This window comes from Leguminivora glycinivorella, chromosome 18 (genome assembly GCF_023078275.1).
Source record: "Leguminivora glycinivorella isolate SPB_JAAS2020 chromosome 18, LegGlyc_1.1, whole genome shotgun sequence".
NCBI lineage: Eukaryota > Metazoa > Arthropoda > Insecta > Lepidoptera > Tortricidae > Leguminivora > Leguminivora glycinivorella.
Window position 1 is genome coordinate 11,824,162 of NC_062988.1, and position 19,931 is coordinate 11,844,092.

The 19,931-nt window shown below is 32.2% G+C and overlaps 4 protein-coding genes across 5 annotated transcripts in view; 1 reads left to right on the top strand and 3 right to left on the bottom strand.

Moving 5' to 3' along the window:
• Window positions 1-19,931, bottom strand: part of LOC125236075 — a 50,085-nt gene that overhangs the window by 27,262 nt on the left and 2,892 nt on the right. The window lies entirely within an intron of this gene.
• Window positions 1,312-19,134, top strand: LOC125236077. Of its 2 annotated transcripts, none has more exons than XM_048142770.1 (2): window positions 1,312-1,460; window positions 18,703-19,134. In XM_048142770.1, exons 1-2 carry the CDS (start codon window positions 1,455-1,457, stop codon window positions 19,066-19,068), a joined length of 372 nt encoding a protein of 123 aa, XP_047998727.1. In that variant the 5' UTR covers window positions 1,312-1,454; the 3' UTR covers window positions 19,069-19,134. The 2 variants fall into 2 exon arrangements, with proteins under 2 accessions (XP_047998727.1, XP_047998726.1); XM_048142769.1 differs by lacking the exon at window positions 1,312-1,460 and adding an exon at window positions 18,092-18,382.
• Window positions 2,606-5,625, bottom strand: LOC125236080. Its single transcript, XM_048142775.1, has 2 exons — window positions 5,267-5,625; window positions 2,606-2,742 (listed from the first exon to the last, which is right to left on the bottom strand). The coding sequence occupies exons 1-2, from the start codon at window positions 5,471-5,473 to the stop codon at window positions 2,695-2,697; spliced, it is 255 nt and encodes an 84-aa protein (XP_047998732.1). The 5' UTR covers window positions 5,474-5,625; the 3' UTR covers window positions 2,606-2,694.
• On the bottom strand, window positions 16,185-18,082 carry LOC125236079 (zinc finger protein 865-like). Its single transcript, XM_048142774.1, has 3 exons — window positions 17,839-18,082; window positions 17,319-17,468; window positions 16,185-17,194 (listed from the first exon to the last, which is right to left on the bottom strand). Coding segments are annotated over exons 1-3 (312 nt in total). The 5' UTR covers window positions 17,841-18,082; the 3' UTR covers window positions 16,185-17,034.

The following is a 19,931-nucleotide window of genomic DNA, read 5'->3' on the forward strand; positions in this document are numbered from 1 at the left end:
TCAAAATAATTTTCCTAGAAAGTCTTTGTAAAGTTCTACTTTTGTGATTTTTTTCATATTTTTTTAAACATATGGTTCAAAAGTTAGAGGGGGGGGACACACTTTTTTTTCCTTTAGGAGCGATTATTTCCGAAAATATTAACATTATCAAAAAAGGATTTTAGTAAACCCTTATTCATTTTTAAATACCCAACAATATATCACACGTTGGGGTTGGAATGAAAAAAAAAATCAATCCCCACTTTACATGTAGGGGGGGTACCCTAACAAAACATCTTTTTCTACTTTTTATTTTACCACTTTGTCGGCGGTATTGATATACATATTGGTACCAAATTTCAGCTTTGTAGTGCTAACGGTCACTGAGATTATCCGGACGGACGGACAGACAGACATGGCGAAACTATAAGGGTTCCTAGTTGACTACGGAACCCTAAAAATGAATGATAAATGACATAATAAGTAAATCCTGTGTAATAAATTGATATCGTAATAGTATTTTATGCAACAGGCGTTTAAAGGAGGTCAAAAAAGACGAGTGGCGTGGGTAACAATTTGAGGCGAAGCCGAAAATTGTTATTGAGACGACACGAGTATTTTTTGACCCAGTTAAACACCGTTGCATACAATACTTTTTCTACGACCATGCACTTAGTTTTTAATAGTTTTCTTGAATAACTTTCGTGAAATTCGCACTGCTTCCTGTATTTTGACGCAAAGGTTTGCACTGTCAGCTCAGCTGCCCAAAGCCTTTCCGCGCACTCGCGCAGTGTCGTTATAAGGCGTTGCCATGGTTACAGAGCCAAACAATGCGTTTTCAGTTTTTTCGATACTGCGCGCATGCGCGGAAAGCCGGCGGAGACTGGCTTTGGGGAATAGACCTTTATGTAGGGTTTTAAAGATCTATGCACGACCGTGTAAATGACGTATAACAGTTCGGGAGTAGAAAAAATATATACTCATTAACGAAGATCCGCAAAAATGTAACATGTGTTAGATTATGTTTAAAGTAAGCGAAATATGGTTTCTAAGTACTTGATTATTTTTAAATATTATTACAGGATTTTATTTAAAATTTCATTGCCAGCGCCAGTTTACGTTTTGTGGATGCTGTCATGTGTCAAAAATGTGAACTTACAGCTCCGGCTGCTATAGACACTTGCACAGGCGCCGCCTGGCGGGATAAAATGTCAGTGTGCCTCCTCATTGGGCTCGAGAGTTGCATTGCATGCTAAAAGTTGGCAATTGCTCACTATTTAATGCACAATAGCATCAAGCGCTTTTGTATTTCACAGCAAGACAGTAGTGTAATATTGGTGCACCTGGATCAAAGAAGATCCAGGTGCCACCAATATTACACATTAGAATACTAATTTTAATCGATCGATCATTCAAATAATTACTCATTTTGTGTCCATTCAAGAAGTCACCTTTTCAAGTAGCGAGGTAGCAGGATGTTAGTAAGTTCTGATTTATCAGATTCAATTCTAAAAGTAACACTCAAACATTCAAATTTGTAACCAAGTCTATACGAACCATTTATCTTTTCTGATTACTCATGCCAATACTCGAAAACCAGTATAATATATGGTGTCCATGTCGGTATATGACATTGATAAATAAGAACTTCATCGATGTCCGCCACATTGTTGTCCATTTTTAATTGATTATTTATTTGCAAATTGGTTCGAGTGACTTTAGGTTTGATATTTATGATGGTACTAAAATTACTTATTACCTATATTATTTTGTTTTATAGATCATCATAATTTTAAAATAATAACACAGGTATTCATGATTATATTTTATTTTGTAAAAAAAACATTATTTTCTATACACCACTTATTCAGGCATGATACATTTTTAAAAGCGCAGACATTAGCATGATATATGGGTCAATCACTTTTTTTTTGTAATTTGATAAAGAACAAATCAAATTTTAAAATTACTTCTTTTTACATTTTTATTAGCTTTTAGCGTAGGACATATATTCAACTTTCATATTTCAGGAGTTGCCGCAGACTTTTATGATTATTATATTATTTTATATGACCACAAACTTAATTAGAGGTATGAAGTGATCCCCTGGGTAACCATGGATAATTCAGTAAAATAGCATGTTAACAAAGGTGCTAATAGTGCAATGTGTACATAAACACATTTTTTTAAATTACTCATTTAAATTATTACAAAATATGATCAAAGTAGATAATTACGACATGCATTCATGTCTCTTGAGTCACTGTTGACAAGAACATACAAAAAGTTTTCTTTAAATCAGTAATAAATAAATGCAAATGAAACATACACCATAACTTTTACTTCTCTTTTTGTTTTAACATAGTTTATCCTTAAAGCTCAGGTAAAACTGTAACGATTCCATACAATTTTTTTTTAAATATGTCAACTTTTTTAGTGACAAGTTGGTCACCCAAGAGACAAAACAGTGACCCCAGAGACTTTTTTGGTGCAAGATGGTTACCCAAGAGACAAATATCAGTGACTCAAGAGACTTTAAAAGTGGAAACTTACTTGTTTTAATATGAGTATATGATATATTTTCTAGTCTTTAGAGCCTTTATCGGGAACAGAATGAAACAAAATGTTTAATTATTGTAATTCTATAATAGAAAACATTAAGTATTATCAAAAGAAATAAAAGAACAGATTCTAAACAGTGTTTGCTCTTAACAATTACAGAAAGTATTCATTCATATTTTCATGAATCAACAACAACGAAAAATAAATCTTTGTACCTATCCTTAATTTTTATTTTTATTTGAGTATTTATTAACTTCAATACTATTCTTTAATCAGACTTTTAATTAACATAAAAATGAGATCTCCACAACTTAACACTATGCGATTTTTCAATCTATCACAATAGAAAAACAACAGTTTAAATCTACTTTTCTAAAATATCAACAACATTTTGGAATTCGAAATATTCCTGCCGTCTTTTTATCGTTATAACTGGTTCTTGAAGTATTTTTATTACGTCTTTAGGTTCAATGTATGAAAAATCGTTTGGATCCAGTCGAAATATTTGTTTTCCTTTGACGTTACGCAAAAACATGACAAGCATTTCGCCATCATCATCTAAACCGTTAACTTTGCAGACATATCTGAATAGCTTGCTTTTGGGTCCACTAACATTTACCAATAAAAAATCCCCACACTTCACTGGTCGGTTTTCTTTGTCTTGAATCCCTGAAGTACATGGTTCCGGGTTGGTGTAAATTGCATCATACAAAGTTCCTTCGCGAGGTTTACACAAATCAAACACAGTTATTTCTTGTAAAGCCCTGTCTTTCGCATCTTTTAATTGACTTAGAGAAATGTCATCATCCGAACTGGGCTCGTTATTAACACCACCTGTATTAACTTCCTCAGCATTATTGAGTGCAGGGTTGTCTTTGACAGTAATAGGCTGATAATGTTTCGGGCTTCGACACTGGCAAAATCCTCTTTCGCAAAAACAACTTAGGTTACGATATTGCAATCGACCTGCTTCAGTTGCGAAGAGTTGATGCATACTGATGGTTCCTTTCAAGGGTGTTATATTTTTTGGCAGTTGTGTCTGGACACTGTTAATTTCTCTTTCCGTAATGAGATATAGCTTGATTTTGCTTGTGTCTTTTAATGCATTGTAAAAATCTTCTGCATTTACAATGTCCATCCCTGTAGCTACCATATTATCTGCTGTTCTTTTTAAAAAGCCCCCTATGCCATCGGCTGGTCCTTTTCCGTGTCCAGCTTCGAAAAAAGACCACGTCATTGCCTGGAACCCATAGTCAAAAACTTTTGTGGAACACAAATAAAAATTTTGCTTCTGCCTGTATTGACTGAAAGGCCCGTCTGAAAAAAAATGCACGGTTTTTATTCCTGGATAATCTTGGCGAATTTCTAAAAGAATGGGCTGGAGATGAGCCCAAATTGCTGCAGGCTGATGACACAAGTTTGAAGATGCAGTACAATAGGATTTAACATTAGGTTTGTTATTCACTTTATTTGTAGTGTAAACTACGACCGTGTGTAGTGACACTTGTTCTCTTGAGCCCCCAAAATGATGTGCCTGTATTTCTTGAAAACACTTGCAATTATAATTTTCGCTAAAATCTGCGACTAAGACCATCTCTGTTTCCTCTAAGTTATCAACAGCCTGTCGAAAACTTTTATATTGTACTTTAATATTGTACACATGCTTTTTTAGGGTTTTCAGTTCGTCATTAAAGTTTCTCAGTAATTCTGTAGCTTGATCTTCTTTCTGTATTTTAATGTTCTTTATAGCTTTAATTTGCCTGCCATTTTTCTCATATGCTATTTCCTGTCTAACCCATTCCTGCCATTTTACATTTTCTGTCTCATTTTGTAGATTATACGTTATATCTTTATAACAACACACGTCGCATGTGCCATACATGCAAGCTTGGTTCTCCGTGTCACAAACTGTGGACAAAATGAGGACGCTTAAATCATCTGAAGGTATTATTCGCTTCTGTTTAAGAGCTCTTGCTTTGTAAACGGGGTTGACGTGTACTTTACATAAACACATTTCTCGTCCATCTGCAGAGGGCTTCACTGTGAAGAATGGCCTGTATTTTGTAAAAGTGTAATATGAACATTTGGTGCCTGGGTTCTCTTTTTTAAAGACTTTGAATAGGTTTTTCATATTGTCTAATAAAAACCGCTTTTGGGCTTTTATCTTCGACTTTGTAATAGTCTCTTTTTTTCCTGCAGTTGCTCGTGACACGTCATCTCGGAGAAAAAAATCTTGAATAATATTTTTCAACAACTTTTCACCACGTATTAAGCTTCTGATGTTTGCGGTTTCTCTTAAACCACCAGTCAACCCAAGAGTCTCTTTCATTATATCTTTTCTTTGGGGCTTCGCGACATTTTCAAAAATACTTCTTAAGAACTTCTTTTCTTTGGCTTTCTTTATTTTCTGATATCTATCTTTAATGGCGTTTGTTAAGATACTGTATTTCATTTCATCACTAACGTCTGATGGTATTTTACGTTGTTTTCGTTTTTGTCTGAAATATCGCTGTTTATACTTTTCAGACGCCATTTTCAGCTTTTTATTTTCTGCCTTTAATTTCATATTTTCTTTATATAATTTTGTCCGATTTCTTCGTATTTTTTTCCGGCCTCTTTTCTTTTTTTCTTTTTCTATATTACCCATTTCTTGGGGGTTGTTTTCCAAGTAATCTTGTGCAGGTAATGGTGAATTCGGAGGTGTTATTTCGAGAACACGATCAAGATTTTTTCTTTTTTCTCTTAAATTCTTTTTTCTTAACTTCCATATTATTTTAGCATTGTAGTGTTCTTTTGGAGTCAGGTCCTTCACTAACTTCTTCTTGGCGTGGTAGCATTCTCTTTTTTTCTTCTTATATTCCTCATATTTCTCCGGGTCTTTTTTTAACTTTTCTTTGTAGCGTCTCTGTTTTTCAGCGGCTGACAGCGGCATTTTCGCTGCAACGGTTGATTAGTATGAGTAAACATGCAACCAAAAGCGATAGTAGCAGGGTGATTAGAGCGTACAACATTTGAACAGAAGATTCTTAAACGTATTTTTTAGTTTTCGGTGCTCGGAATATTAATCACCAATTATCAGTAGCATTATTAGGCTAGTATGTTAATTAGAGCTTATTCTTTTAGCTATGGAATTGAGAAAAAATATCTTAGGCTAATTATGATGAATAAGTACGCCACCATATAAATATATTATAATTGCCAGTGAAAAATTAAATGGCAGTCATAAAAATACAAAAATTAAGCGAAAATAACATTTCTTCATTCTGATCTTGAACATCAATAAATAAATCTTTGAAAAACAAATAAATGTCTCATGGGTTACCAAAATTGTCTCATGGGTCACCGGAAAAGTCAGCCAGGGGACCGGTGACTCAGGAGACAAATTCGTGTTAAGACCAGATAAAACCATAATCAAAACGAAAAATAAAAATAAATAGGTTGCTCAAGAATATTAGAACTCAGGGCTATGTATTAAAGCCTAGTTTTAAACTGTGATCATTCAAAAATTACGTAAAATCGCAGTAAGTCAGGAGAAATGGAATAAAGCCACCTTACCTGTATCAGAGCTTCAGACGAAATGAACGATGCTACGAACTACCGTTGTAATGGCGGGCTGAATCACGTGACACTCAGGTCGGTTTTCTATTGGTCGAGCCAAGGTCATGCATCGTGTCGGCATTTACTGCCTACTTTTGACTTGGTGAGTCAGGAGAACTAGTATTTTAATCGTCAACAGTGACATTTTTTGAAACTGAATTCTTAAATAAAGTATTTATCTTTTCTTGCTTTAGTATAGCGTTATAAGATAATAAAGGCGATGTTTTTTTGAAACGGATTATAACAATAAATACTGCAGTGCGATTTTTTTATACCAAAAAGGTATTAACACTTAATTTTCACGCAGTGACATGAAATTTTAGTATGGAGTGAAAAATGTGTCTCCTAGAAAACCAATAAATCTTATACAAATTACTAAAACTATTATTTTCTATTTTGCGCTATTGTCATTAACTGGTCTAATTTTATGTTTAGCATGTTAAAATCCATGTATTTTAAGTAGTTTAATAATAAAAAGAGATTAATCAGTAGTGCCACACAACAACAAAAAAAAAGTGATTGACCCATATACAATTTTGAATATCACATTTATTTGAATATTTTTCGCATAAAGTCTTTAAATTTGGGCAGTCAAAATGTTCTAAATTATAAACATTATCACTGTCTGTTATTTCTTTCACCCACTGCACTTTTTCATAACCTTTTGTATAAATGTGTTTATCTTTACAGTAATCAACAATCAAATTCTTATAATTAAAATATGATACATAGCCTTCATTCCATAATATTCCTTTGTATTTTTCCACCCAAGAGACTTGTGAACGTTCTTTCTTTGTTAAGGTATAGAACGGATGGGGAGGGCTGATCAGAAACACAAGAAAACTTTTTGAGAAATAATCCCCACTTCTTTTGGTATAAATTGATTATTTTCATTTTTAAATCCTTGAACATCCAAAATCACATTCATGATAATTTCCTTACTATATTACTCAAAGGTTTATACTCGACAAGCCGATCGTTTATAATTAAACAATAGGCTGTCGTTTTATCAGGTATGTCTTCTGAGGACTCGATTTCTATTCGAACGTCAACTGGGCCAGTTTTTAATGAATCGTTCTGCCTTGAGCAGTCTATTACAAATAAAGGAGTTTTTTTTAATGTGTTCAGATTAAGCAGAGGATCGACACCGACCCCATAATACGACTGACGAAAGTTAGCATACATTTCGTATAATATACTAAATTTGTCTTCGCTAAATTTTAAATTAAGAGGATCGTATGGAAAGTACTGTGAATTTAAAAATAATTTGACGTTAGTTATATTGCAGTGATCAAATATAGTAGAATTTTTTAGTTTGTTTAGTTTTCTATCAGTCTGTAATGCTAATATAACATATCTAGGCTTTTCTAACTGGGAAGCGGTTTTTACTGACCATGCATGTTTTGTTGTTTTAGGTAAAAGTGGATATTCATACAAATCCCAATTCCGGAATGCTAGTTGTATAGATCGATCTTTCTCTAAGCACTTTAGTAGTGGCAATCTATTACGGTCAGAAACTCTAACATGTGGTACCCGCCATTGGATTTTATGGATATCAATTTGAACTTGATCATTTTCTTCAAGTACAACACTATTTAAAACTGAATTACTTCTGTTTAGTACAAGTTCGTGCCTACAGTTGACTAAAATCTTATTATAATCTTCCGCGAAGCCAAGCACTTTATTCAGAGGTATTATAATGGAGAAATGACCTTGCTTTAGAATACTCCCGCTTAGATCCCAACCCCACAATGCAGCGTTCTTACTTTCTCCTTCATTCATTGAAATAAGAGATTTCATCGTTGTAGTAATCCCGCAATTTTTATTCCGGTCAATTTCAATCCCATTTAGTTCGTAACTTATATCTTTGAACAAAAATAATATGGGGTTATTTGTAAAATTTACATCTTTTGTTATTTTTTTCCCAGCAGCATCTACTCGCCATACACTTGCATACCCTTCAATGTAAATGGAGCTTGCTGATGGTAATACATACACATCTTGTTGATTTATAGGTATCCTGATTTCGTCATTTTCCTTAAAGCTATGATTGTAGGGATTGTATGAATGGATGGTATAGCTTTCAATTGAATTATCTTGTTGTGGAATATCTGTGATATGCAACATCTTATTATAAGTATTTTATTTTATTTTAAACCCAAGAGAACGAAGAAATAACTTATTGCTCTTAGTAATTCTCTTGCTAGAATTTAATCGACTTGCTCCTTTGAAGACTGGGAGTTGAATATTCGATGGTATTCTTGTAATTCCGCTTTTATTGAAAACATACATAATGTATCACTTGATTTTGTAAGGTAAAATTATGTAAACGTATGCTTAACACCCGATTCTAGACACTGTTCGAGGTTGAATGTGATACGGTAGAAGATATCGTTTATTATAATATTGTTGTATTATGTTTTTGGTCTTATTAAACACATAAGTTTACTTATTTAATAATATTTCTGCCAGAATGAATTCAGAAATTTTAAACATAAATGCCCACAGTTAAATAAATGATTTTTTTGTATATTATCGTAATTATAGCGTATATTAGCTCCCATATATTTTATGAATTCCTTTGGAGGTTTTAAATTTCCGTAACTATCAAAATATTCAATATAATTTTTATTTTTTCCATAGGCTACCCAGTGAGTACCGTTATTTTCAGATGAATCTAAATTAATAACACCACATTCCATCGGTAATGGTTTTGGTGGTAATTCATCTCTCATGAATACACCACGAAAGTAAGGAATACTTTTCGAATGTTTTATTATATCGATATTACTCAATGCTCTATTGGGTAGCCTGCCATCTAGTTTTTTTTATTTGTAACATAAATTCCTAGTCCACCCTTGTAGGGTTTAAGATGCACTCCTTTTCCAATACATTTACCCTCCATTTTCATATTATGTCTCTTTAATTTAGCTAGTTGTCGTTTTGCTGATTTATAATGGTTAATAGCTTTTCTTATTCCCGCAACACCTCCTGCTAAACTTCCTGTAGCCGATAATCCTGCTAAAATTGGAATCAATGGTAGAAATCCGCCAGTTTTAGGTACTGGTATCACTCTGGGTAATTGTATAGGCAAGTCCGATGCTAATTCTTGAGCAGCAGCATACGCTAATTCCATTAGCATGTTCTTACATTTTGGCTTTAGATTACTGATATGTCTTTTAGTGTGTGAAACAAGATTATTAAAAGTTTTCTTTAAGCCAGCTCCAAATTTCTGATTGCTAAGTTTCTTCTTATTTTCGTTTTCAGAATTATTTCTCGTGCGTTTCATTTTTTATGAAATAGATTTAAATGTTGGATATGTCTGTACTGGTCTCTATAGTGTAGAGTTTGAAATACAAATGAGTGTACAAAACAGTGAAAGTAAATTTAAACCCGATTACAAACGATTTGTCTTATCAATCCAACTATTTTCACTCGGTGGAAGGCCGAGCCACTTAACATATACTTTATTTCCTTTACGTTTTAACACTCTTTCAACAAGATAAACTTGAGGATGCAAAGTTTTCTGAATTTCTTGCGCATAGAATGCTCCTAAAATAGGCCTACGCTTGGCGTCTTCTAGATAATATGTAGTGGGGTTAGTATTTCGAACATTAGTTATCTTAAATATTTCTGTTGACCAATTAGGGGTAAATCGTTTCTCGAAACATCCTTTATACTTGCTAACTCTTACAAAATCTCCAATACGAAACCTTTTGCAAACCGGGTTTTTCTTTGTTAGTAAATTCTTAATGTATCTTTGTAATACAACTCCTTTATTACTACGATTGATCGTGATCGGCGCTCTTCCCACCGTCCTATGAAAAGTATGATTATATTCTGAAACTTTCTGGTCAAGAGTTCCATCGACCCATTTATAATTACCCTTCAGACTAAACTCCTTATACAGCTTAGCTTTAAGAGTTCTTATAAGTCTTTCAACTATTGATGCCTTTTTGGTGGAAAATGTAGAGTAATGATTAATATTATATTTTTGAACAACTTTTCTGAAATTACTATTATAAAATTCATTACCCCTGTCTGTTTGTAAATTGATTGGTTTACGTCCTCTTGATAATAATGTTTCAAACATTTTGGATACGGTTTCTTTAGTCTTACGTTTGAGTGGAAATGCCCAAGCGTATTTTGAGAAACAGTCAATAATCACTAATATGTACTTATAACCAGCATTCAGTTTTGAAAAAGTCTGCATATCTATTAAATCTGCTTGCCAGAGGTCATCAATATCTCTTAAAATGACGCTTCTTCGAGGAAAATTCACCCTTGCATTTTTATGAATTTCATTTACGACGTCCGCTTTGCTCATAATGTTTATTAATATTATATTCAAATTCTTTGTTAGAAATATTCTTTTCAACTTTTGTTACTCGATTCATTAAAACCGAAATGTTTTTATCTATATTCATCACCTTTTTCATACAGGCATCGATTTTGTTTATTATTTCTGTATTTATTGTATTAGATAATATATTTTCCTCCTTTATACTTAATACTTTATTAAATTCTGCTTTACAATTATAAATATCATTGTTATTTGTCATGTCTAAGACACGTTTATTTATTCACTGAGCATTAACATAATATTTCAATTTATTTTATTGCTTTACAATACCGGCTTCCTTTAATTCTTCAATAATTGATATAATTTCATTATCATGGTTGGTGTTTCCAGCGTCTTTGGATGCAATCAAAAGTTTAAGCCTTTCAATTAATTCATTTGGATCATCCCAATAAATATAATCTGTGTTACTTTTATAGTGTTTTAATGCAGGTAAGTTACCACCTGTTTTAATGTTAGTGTCAAGTAATTGTGAAAAGAGAGGTTTGATAATACTGCAATATTTTATACCTTTGTCTCCTTTTAATTTTCCGTTTGGATCAAAATCTCGTTTATGTGCGTTTGTACGGGTTAACATTTCTTTGTATTCAGTTTTATCTTTTTCAGTAACAAGACTGAGATTGGGTTTGTTTCGCATCAATAGTTCTTTCAACCCTGCGGTTAATTCAAATTTTTTGTTGTCTATAGTAATAACATATTGTTTTTCAGTATCGGAAGTCTTATTTACCAAAGACAAGTATACATCAGAATTACCCATCATCAACTTTTTATTCGTGCTACGAATCCCGAATGGTATATTGATGTCCTCATATAAATCAATCATGTCTTCTTTTTTTAGAGATAGAAGTGTATCATTATTTTGTTCTTGAGAAGTTTTATTACTAACATTAGAGTATTCATAATATTCTGAATGCTGATCAGGAGCAATTATCTCTTTGAAATTTTTGTATCCTATAGAATCATTTAAATTCTGAGATTTGTCACTCGTATCTGTACTTGTAGTCATGTTAATAGCTGGTTTAACAAAAGAACTTTGCATAACGAGGTTTTCTAATGGTTCAGTAATAGGTTTAAAAACTTTTTTTAAATTAATATTATTTTCATGTTCTTCATTATTTATCTTCTTTATTTTGTTTTTTATGTTATCTACTGCTTTGATAAGTTGATCTTTTAAATGTGTATCCATTTCAGCAGTCTTGACACCAACCTTTTAATACGAGCACTCAGTTTCAAGTGAGCCTTCGTCAACATTTAAAACATTAAATAATGGGAAATTTAAAAGTAAATAAATGTATCAAACCCCTGTCTATATCGTCCTTTATCTAGTGTACAATCTTTATTAATTAATAAAAAGCTAAAACAATCATCCCATATAATTGAACAAAGTTCTTTAAATTTTATCCAATCCATATCGGTGTTTACATGTTCATTGTATATATGTTTTAAGTTAGTATCATCTTGTTTAAAAACAATTAAGAGATTCACATTGTCTCTTAACAGTTGCTTCGGAATTTTGGAGTAAGTTTGCGATAAATAAAAACAATCAATTTGTCGATGTCTTCCCATAGCAAAGTAATTCCTAATGTTCACTTGATTTTCACATACAACATCATCGAAAATCATGATTGAATTGGTCATAGCATCATTTGGATGGATAACGTCTTTATTGTCATTAAATATTAAAAAGTTAGCATCTGGAATTTTCTCCATAATTAGTTGGAGGTAGCGATATTTTGGCTGAAAAGCGGTCTTTGAATACAAATAGATATTTTTAAACTTTAGACCATTTTCATGTAATAATAAATTTAATATTACATTAGTTTTACCACAGTTTGAAGGTCCACATATTATACAGCGGATTGTATTAGGTAATAATGTACTATGTCTTGTATTTTTATGCACGTCATTTTCAACGATTATATTATTTACTTCCAGAGTTTGGGTATGCTTAATGAATTTCATTGTTATTATGAAAAAAATATGATATCTCAACGCTTTTTATAGGATATGTCTTAACATAAATAAAACAATTGATTAACAGAGTAAATAAATTTATTAAATTTCTGGAGATTATTACAGATAGGTACAAAAAAAAAAAAAAAAAAAAAAAACAAATTTTAGTATCACATTATTATATAATTTAAAATATAGTCTTACAGTGCCCCCATGGTAATGTTTGTATATTGTCAGGCAATATCTGCCTTTTATCATCGTTGCAGTTTAAAACTACTTTATCAACTTGCTGTGAATATAAAACATGTTTGATTGATCGAATCATATTCATATTATGGGTATACACTTTTTTTGTTTGCAAAACTTTGTCAAAATGTTTAATTCTTAATTTATTCGTTATAGGTTTTGTGACACCTTTTGCTTTCGTTATTGTCTTCTTTACATTTTTTAAACAGTACAGTTTTGCTCTTAATCCAATAAATTCAGTAATTACCGTACCACCAAATTCATCTTTAAATAAACCAGGTACTTTAGCATTTAGTTTAGGTATACCATAAGGGTTATTGTGGTCATAATTACTAGTATCATATTTTGATATGTTTTTATTTAGATCATTGTAAAAGTCATCAGTAATAATGTTATAAAGAAGGCTATCAGTATCAGTATAACAGAGTTTCACGTTTTCTTTGTACGTTTTTTTAATGAAATTATAATGAAATTGATATAAATGTGTTTTTGCCAATTCTAAAACTGTAAATCCAATATAAATCGGGCGGTCTAAACAAATTTTTTCAGGACTTAATTGAACAGCCACAAAGTTTTCATTAAATATGGATACATTCTTTACATTAGGTTTTAATAATATTTTTTCTGCACCTAAGTGTTTGTTTGTTTTATTGTCATTGTCTTTCCATTTTATTGCTAATTGAACATGTAAATGTTTTCGCTTATTTTCAATTGTTTTTCCAAATATAGCATTATTTAATAGTTTAAAAAGTCTTTTTCAAATGAAGTAGAAGCTTCTTGTCGTAATCGAGTATTTAGATCAATATATTTTTGTAAGAAGTTAGACTGTCTAAAACGTAGAATGCGATGTATTTTCTGTAACACTAACCCGTTCTTTAAACATTCCTTCAAATGTACGAAATGAATGATATAGTTGTATTTGTCATATAAATTTGCAATTAACTTTTCTGACTTCCCACCTGGGGGAACAAACCTTTCAGGTGCAAAAGGCAAATCGGCATGCAGATCGTGTAAATGATCAGGATAACTCATGTCAACTTCTAAAATGTATCCATGTTCACCGTTTTCTGGTATAGTCAGTATGTCAAAATTTCTAACCCGATCTAAAGTTAAAAACTCAAAGTCTGATACAGGTAATTTTTGTCTCATAGCATAACCATAGAGATTGTTACAATCCAGATACATCAAATATGAGGTGGGTCTAGAAGTATCAAAATCAGGGGTGTATTTATTGTTTGCTTTTGAATTCCGAAGAGAACACTGGGCTAATCCACCACGTATCCCTCTTTCTATCATCTGATATACTTCTAAGTCGTGTATTAACTGTAATTTTACGTCTGTAAACAAAAGCATAGCATCCCAACTTAAATTAGGTGCAGATACATAATAGGCTGGGTCTAGATTATAATGCTTCAAACTTGTATTTCTAAAATGTTCAAACACATCGCTTAACAACAAGACGTCACATTTTAAGTATAAATCAGTATATTCCCCTAAAGTCATTATATTAAAAGCTGACCACACAGTTTCGGCATGATTATAATCAATATCTGAGATGTGTTTAGATTTTAGAGTATTATAAAACATTTCTTTTGTCGGTAGTTTATTGTCTTCATATTTCAACCAGGAATCAATGTAATCATAGGGATAAACACCTTTACGTGTTAATAACTGAAAGTGGTGGGTATCAGTAAATTCTTTAGACAAGTTAACAAAATCCTCTTTATTCAAACTTTTGGTTAACTCAAATAAACTGGAACTAAGAAATTGAAAAGAATCGATAAACTTTATTTCAATTGGTTTGGCGCTCGATTTGTTAGTAGAATATATAGTTTTTGTTATGCTTGAATATTTTTCCTTGGACTGTGGCATTATTTTGATAGACCCGGGGTACTTTGCAAGTTCTTCTATAAATAAATGACTATCATACCCCGTCAAATTATGTAAGACAACTGGTATAAAGGAACAGATTCTGTATTTCAAATTGCAAAGTGAATGAGCTGCACCTCTGTACTCTGATGTAATGTGATCGTGATCACGGACTTTGTCACCAAATAAAAACTGCTTACAAATATGACAGTGTGTAGCATTCTCATAATTACACTTTTCTTTATATGTTAATGGATTCATAGGATTATTTTTAATTAGTATGTTGTGAATTTCATGAATATCGTTTATTAACCATTCAACAAAAACTTTTACACAATCTTCACCTCTGTAAGAAACATATTTATTCAAACTTGCATCGTGCGAGCAGCATATGTAATAACCGAAACATGTCGGGACATGCTTTTTTAGGTTTTGCGTATTTTTACTACTGTCTGAATTACAATTAATTAACATACTTTCAAAATCAGCGTATATAATAAAATTGATTTTTTGTTTACGTTCGAAGTTCTTAAATTGAATGACAGTATTTTCATTAGGTAAAACTGTTACAATTTCGGAACAATGGTGTGTTTTAAATTTATTATCGCTTTTAAAAAATTGCAAACATGAGTCACAGAAATGCATGTGGCCTCTATGTAAAGTTACTTGTCTTCTAACTAATCGTACCAGGTCTTTAATTAAACAGTAATGTCCTTTACCAACGACTTCAATATATAATAGATTAAAATGATTATTTTTCTTTGATTTGGATCTATATAGAGGACCTGTTACTGCATACTTATTATCCAATCCATATATACAAATGCTTATATCAGGGTTATTTTTTTCAAATAACTGTATATCGCTGACTGATAATGGGAATGACATTCCATCGATATTTAAAACATCTGAATAGTGCGGGTATGATTTAGTTCGACACACATTATTCTTTGCAGGATATAGACCAGCCAGTATACTCCATAAAAAGCAACAATTATCGTTGTTTTGAATATTAATGCAGCTTTTAGTATTTTTGACACTTGGGGGTAAAGGTATGTAAGTACCTCCTCGCATCGGACAATACTTGTTTACGTTAACTTCTAAATGACTTATTGCGACAAAAGACCAGCCTGATTCACGGTGCTCAAATTCTATAACTTTATTTTTTAAATGTTCAATCGTATTTTCAAACAGTTCATTGATATTTGTGTTTTCATAAATAACATCATATTTTGTATTGAATGACTTTAACTGTTGTTTGCCTGAATGAGGTAATGTAAAGTAAACGAAAAGCTCATAGTTTATTTTGATACTTTTATGTTCCCGTAATGACATTTCTACAACTTTCATAATGTTACTTTTGATATCACACAAAAACGTCTCAGGAGTTACGTATTCATTTTGTGTTGCATTCAGACGATAGGTGACTATTCTGTTTTTAAAGGCTGTTGCTATAATTTCAATATTATTCAAATCAGTTTTCAATATGCAATTCGATTTATGTAAATTAGTTCTCAAATGGGCATTGTATTCATTCTTAGGCAATTTAATTTGACATTTGTCACATTTCATTAAAATAGTTCTGGATAACGGACGGTTACGTGATCCCACTGTAAACAAAATAACACACTTTATAGATATCATTTTATTCCAAATTAGTACTACAATAGATATACATTTATAATTAATTAAAGTATGTATTATATAATACTTATATTCCATTTCATAACATAGGTAATGTAATTCAAAATGAATATGGGTAAAAAACATTATTAATAGATGTCAACAAATAAATGAGGGCTCACATCTGTGCTATTACTTTTACGTTGTGTTCAGGATAGTTGGATCCACGCATAGTTCAATCTATGCAATTGGTCCCATATTTTACAAAAAGGAATAATTCTATGTACGAAAAAGAAATAAATTCACTCTAACACGTTTGAACATTTAGTTAAAATTATTCACAGAACGTAAAAGGAATACCACAAATATCAGCTCGTTATTAATTTATTAGTCATTTATTTATAATCCTCGTATTTTATTACAGATGCACTAATAAGTGTGGTAATAAGAGATATATACGATGGCTTAAATTGATCAATAATAATTGCTAACAAATGACGGCGCACATGTTCGGTATTCCTTTCGCGTTGCGTGAATAAAATTAGCCAAGTGTCTCCAAGCTTCAGTATTATCATCGGTTCGGTTTTTAATATTTACTACAGCATGACGCCATCGATTTACTGGTGTCACCTTTTCAATATCATCGCATTTATACACTTTGACCTCAACAAAGTGGGTGCCCTTTTTATCAGGATTTGTCTGACGAGCAAAACCGTTCGCAAGTCGTCGTGAAATGTACGATAATAATTTACCCTCCCCTGCAGGTTGGTTCGCTTCTAATCCCTCGTCATCGCTATCGGCACCGAATAGTTCCGCTGCAGTGCCGTGCCGCGGCTTCACAGGAGCTATTCTGACCCTCTTGCTCGAGCTTGCTGACGATGTCGATGGCTTGGATTTTTTCTTTTTTCGACCGCGTCAGCCTTCGGTGGTAGCGGTGGCGGTGCTGGCAAATCTTCCTCAGTGGAGGATGAGAGATACGAATCGGTATGGGACGAACGTTTTGACCTGGAAATAAAAATAAGTTACTATTAAAATATTATTAATTTATAATCTGCGTTAGAATACTACGTAAAGGCTATTTTATGGTTTTGAGAACACACAACTATCTAATATTTATGTATACACCTACCTCTTGCTCGAGCTCGTCGATGTTGGCGGCTTGGATTTTTTCTTTTTGTCGATCACGTCAACCTTCGGCGGTGGCGGCGGCGGTGCCGACGAATCTTCCTCCGTGGAGGATGAGAGATATAAATCTTCAGCGTGGGACGAGGGTTTTGACCTGGAAATAAAATAAATAATGTGCTATTAAAATAATTCATTTATAATTATAATTCTCCATTACTCTAACGTTGTTTTATTTGAATAATGATTAATTATTTTTACGAGTTTGTTACTTTGCGAATATAAATAAATAAATAATATAGGATATTCTTACTAAGTCCTACAGTAAGTTTGCGTTGCGAGTACTCGCATAATAACACATAGAAAACAACCATGACTCGGGAACAAATATATGTGTTCATCACACAAACCCTTACTGAGATTCGACCCAGAAGCCCCTGGCTTAGTAGCTAGTCACTAACCAGTAGGTCAGATAAGTCGTCAAAATTATATAAGCAACATTACAATATACATTTATTCACACTTACATTGTATGATGATGATGTCCTTGTAGCTTCAGTAGAGAGAACAGTGGGTTTTCCTTGCTTCCTGTGTAGCGGAATGAATCAAGAGGATCGATCTGAGGAGCTTAAGTAGTGAAAATTCACGTGGAGCTAACGCAATACCTATATGAAATTTGTCAACGTGATTGAAAAACGCAACTCAGCACTTAGTCGGTGGAAACAATCATCGATTGCAAATCCCACAACGCAGCAAAATCAGATCACCGTGTATAATACGTGAAGGTACTTACCATATATTTTTTTTATTCATTAAATTCATTTTATGGTTTTAATCTTAGAAAAACAGACAATGTCGCGATCGGAGCTAGTATATTTTATTTGCTTTAGTGCATTATTGCTAACATCGTAAATCCAATCGTATCTCAATACAATGTGATGTCATTTTTTTTAAACGTTTGATTTTGAACTCTAATAACACAATAATTTCAGATATAAACCCCCGAAAATAAGTGAAAATATTATTTACTCTTATATATTCAACGCGATTAGTTCTACGGAAAATATGTCGGTAAGTATTTTTTTTAGAGTGAGTGTTTGTATTATTATTATAAAATAATTTCAAATTATAATGGTTACATTACTCATACGTAATTGATATAAAATAATAATTAAGTAAATACAATTTTTAATGTATGTGTCTGCTTAGCGCTAAGTCCACCTGTAGTCACCTACTTCGTTAATTTCATCGGATTTCTCTGTAACTTATGTTTTTTTTTTTGTGTGCAATAAAATATTTTATTATTAATGTAACTTATTTCAAGTTTTCATTTAATTAAAAGTTAATACTCGTAGTTAACATTAAACTAATAACTTAATTATTAATTACAGGATACATCAGAACACCTATTCAACTTCGTTCCTTTGGCATCATCCCAAACTCAAAGTCAGAGTGAACGGGAGTCAGGGGTGAGACGTCTGTCCTTGGGGGTCAAGAGGAAGGCAACACCCGTTTACTCGTTTATCAAAAAACCACATCGGAATGGAGGTACAAAAGTCATCAAAATAGAAATTTACGACAGTAACAAATTGAATGAGAACTTTGAACATATATGTAAATGTAATGCCGAGCTGTGTGCCCAATATGTAGTGAAAAATACGTTATTAGACCAAGTTTACGAATTAACGCGTAGAGTAATTGACAAGATAGACGAAGGTTTGTCCTCAGATACGCCACATGGGTACACCATCGAATAAGGGTACAATTTAATGTGATTGTGTAATATGAACATAGTTCTTAAGTTAATAAACATTATAAAAGTACACGTAATTTCATTTAACTATATCCAACTTTTACCTCAATGTTAATTACCTAGAGTAGGTACATAAAACTATAAAATAATATCTTATTAAGAGAACAGTACCTAACTCATCAGTACGAAATCAAAATCATTACTCATATCGGGTAGACATTTCTATTTAGAGATTTCAGATTACATACCTCAATGTATACAAAAACTCGATTATAGTTATACGTGTTAATTACCTACTAATATTCTAAATATCCCCTCTTAAATACATGACTTCCTTAATTGATGTAAAAGGTCCTAATATCACATTTCCCACTGTAAACAAAATAACACACATATAGTAGTGTAATATTGGTGCACCTGGATCAAAGAAGATCCAGGTGCCACCAATATTACACATTAGAATACTAATTTGAATCGATCGATCATTCAAATACTCATTTTGCATCCATTCAAGATGTCACGTATTCAAGTAGTGAGGTATTATAATGCTAGTAGGTACATCTAGCTACCACCAATATTACATATTATAATAGGTACTAATTCGAATCGATCGATCATTAAAAAATTTTTCGTTCACTTAAGAAGTCTCATATTCAAGAAGTGAGGTAGCAGAATACTTGTAGATTGTAGGTAAATGTAACTGCAATAAATATTACACGTTCGAATACTTTTCAAAGCAATCCAAGAAATCATCATTCAAATATTAATTTCGTCTCCATTCAAGAAGTCATGTATTCAATGCAACTAGCGAGATAGGAGAATGCTTGTACTAGGTACATCTAGTTGACTCGTTTTACCTACCTATTC

Bases quoted from the DNA above. Each gene is read 5' to 3' on its own strand.
- LOC125236080 (XM_048142775.1), bottom strand. From the start codon at position 5,473: ATGCCGCTGTCAGCCGCTGAAAAACAGAGACGCTACAAAGAAAAGTTA. The intron at 2,743-5,266 runs CTTGATCGTGTT...ACAAAGATTTAT, and splicing joins TAAGAGAAAAAAGAAAAAAT to TTTTCGTTGTTGTTGATTCA.
- LOC125236079 (XM_048142774.1), bottom strand. The intron at 17,195-17,318 runs GTAGGTGTATAC...TTTTATTTCCAG, and splicing joins TCGACGAGCTCGAGCAAGAG to GTCAAAACGTTCGTCCCATA.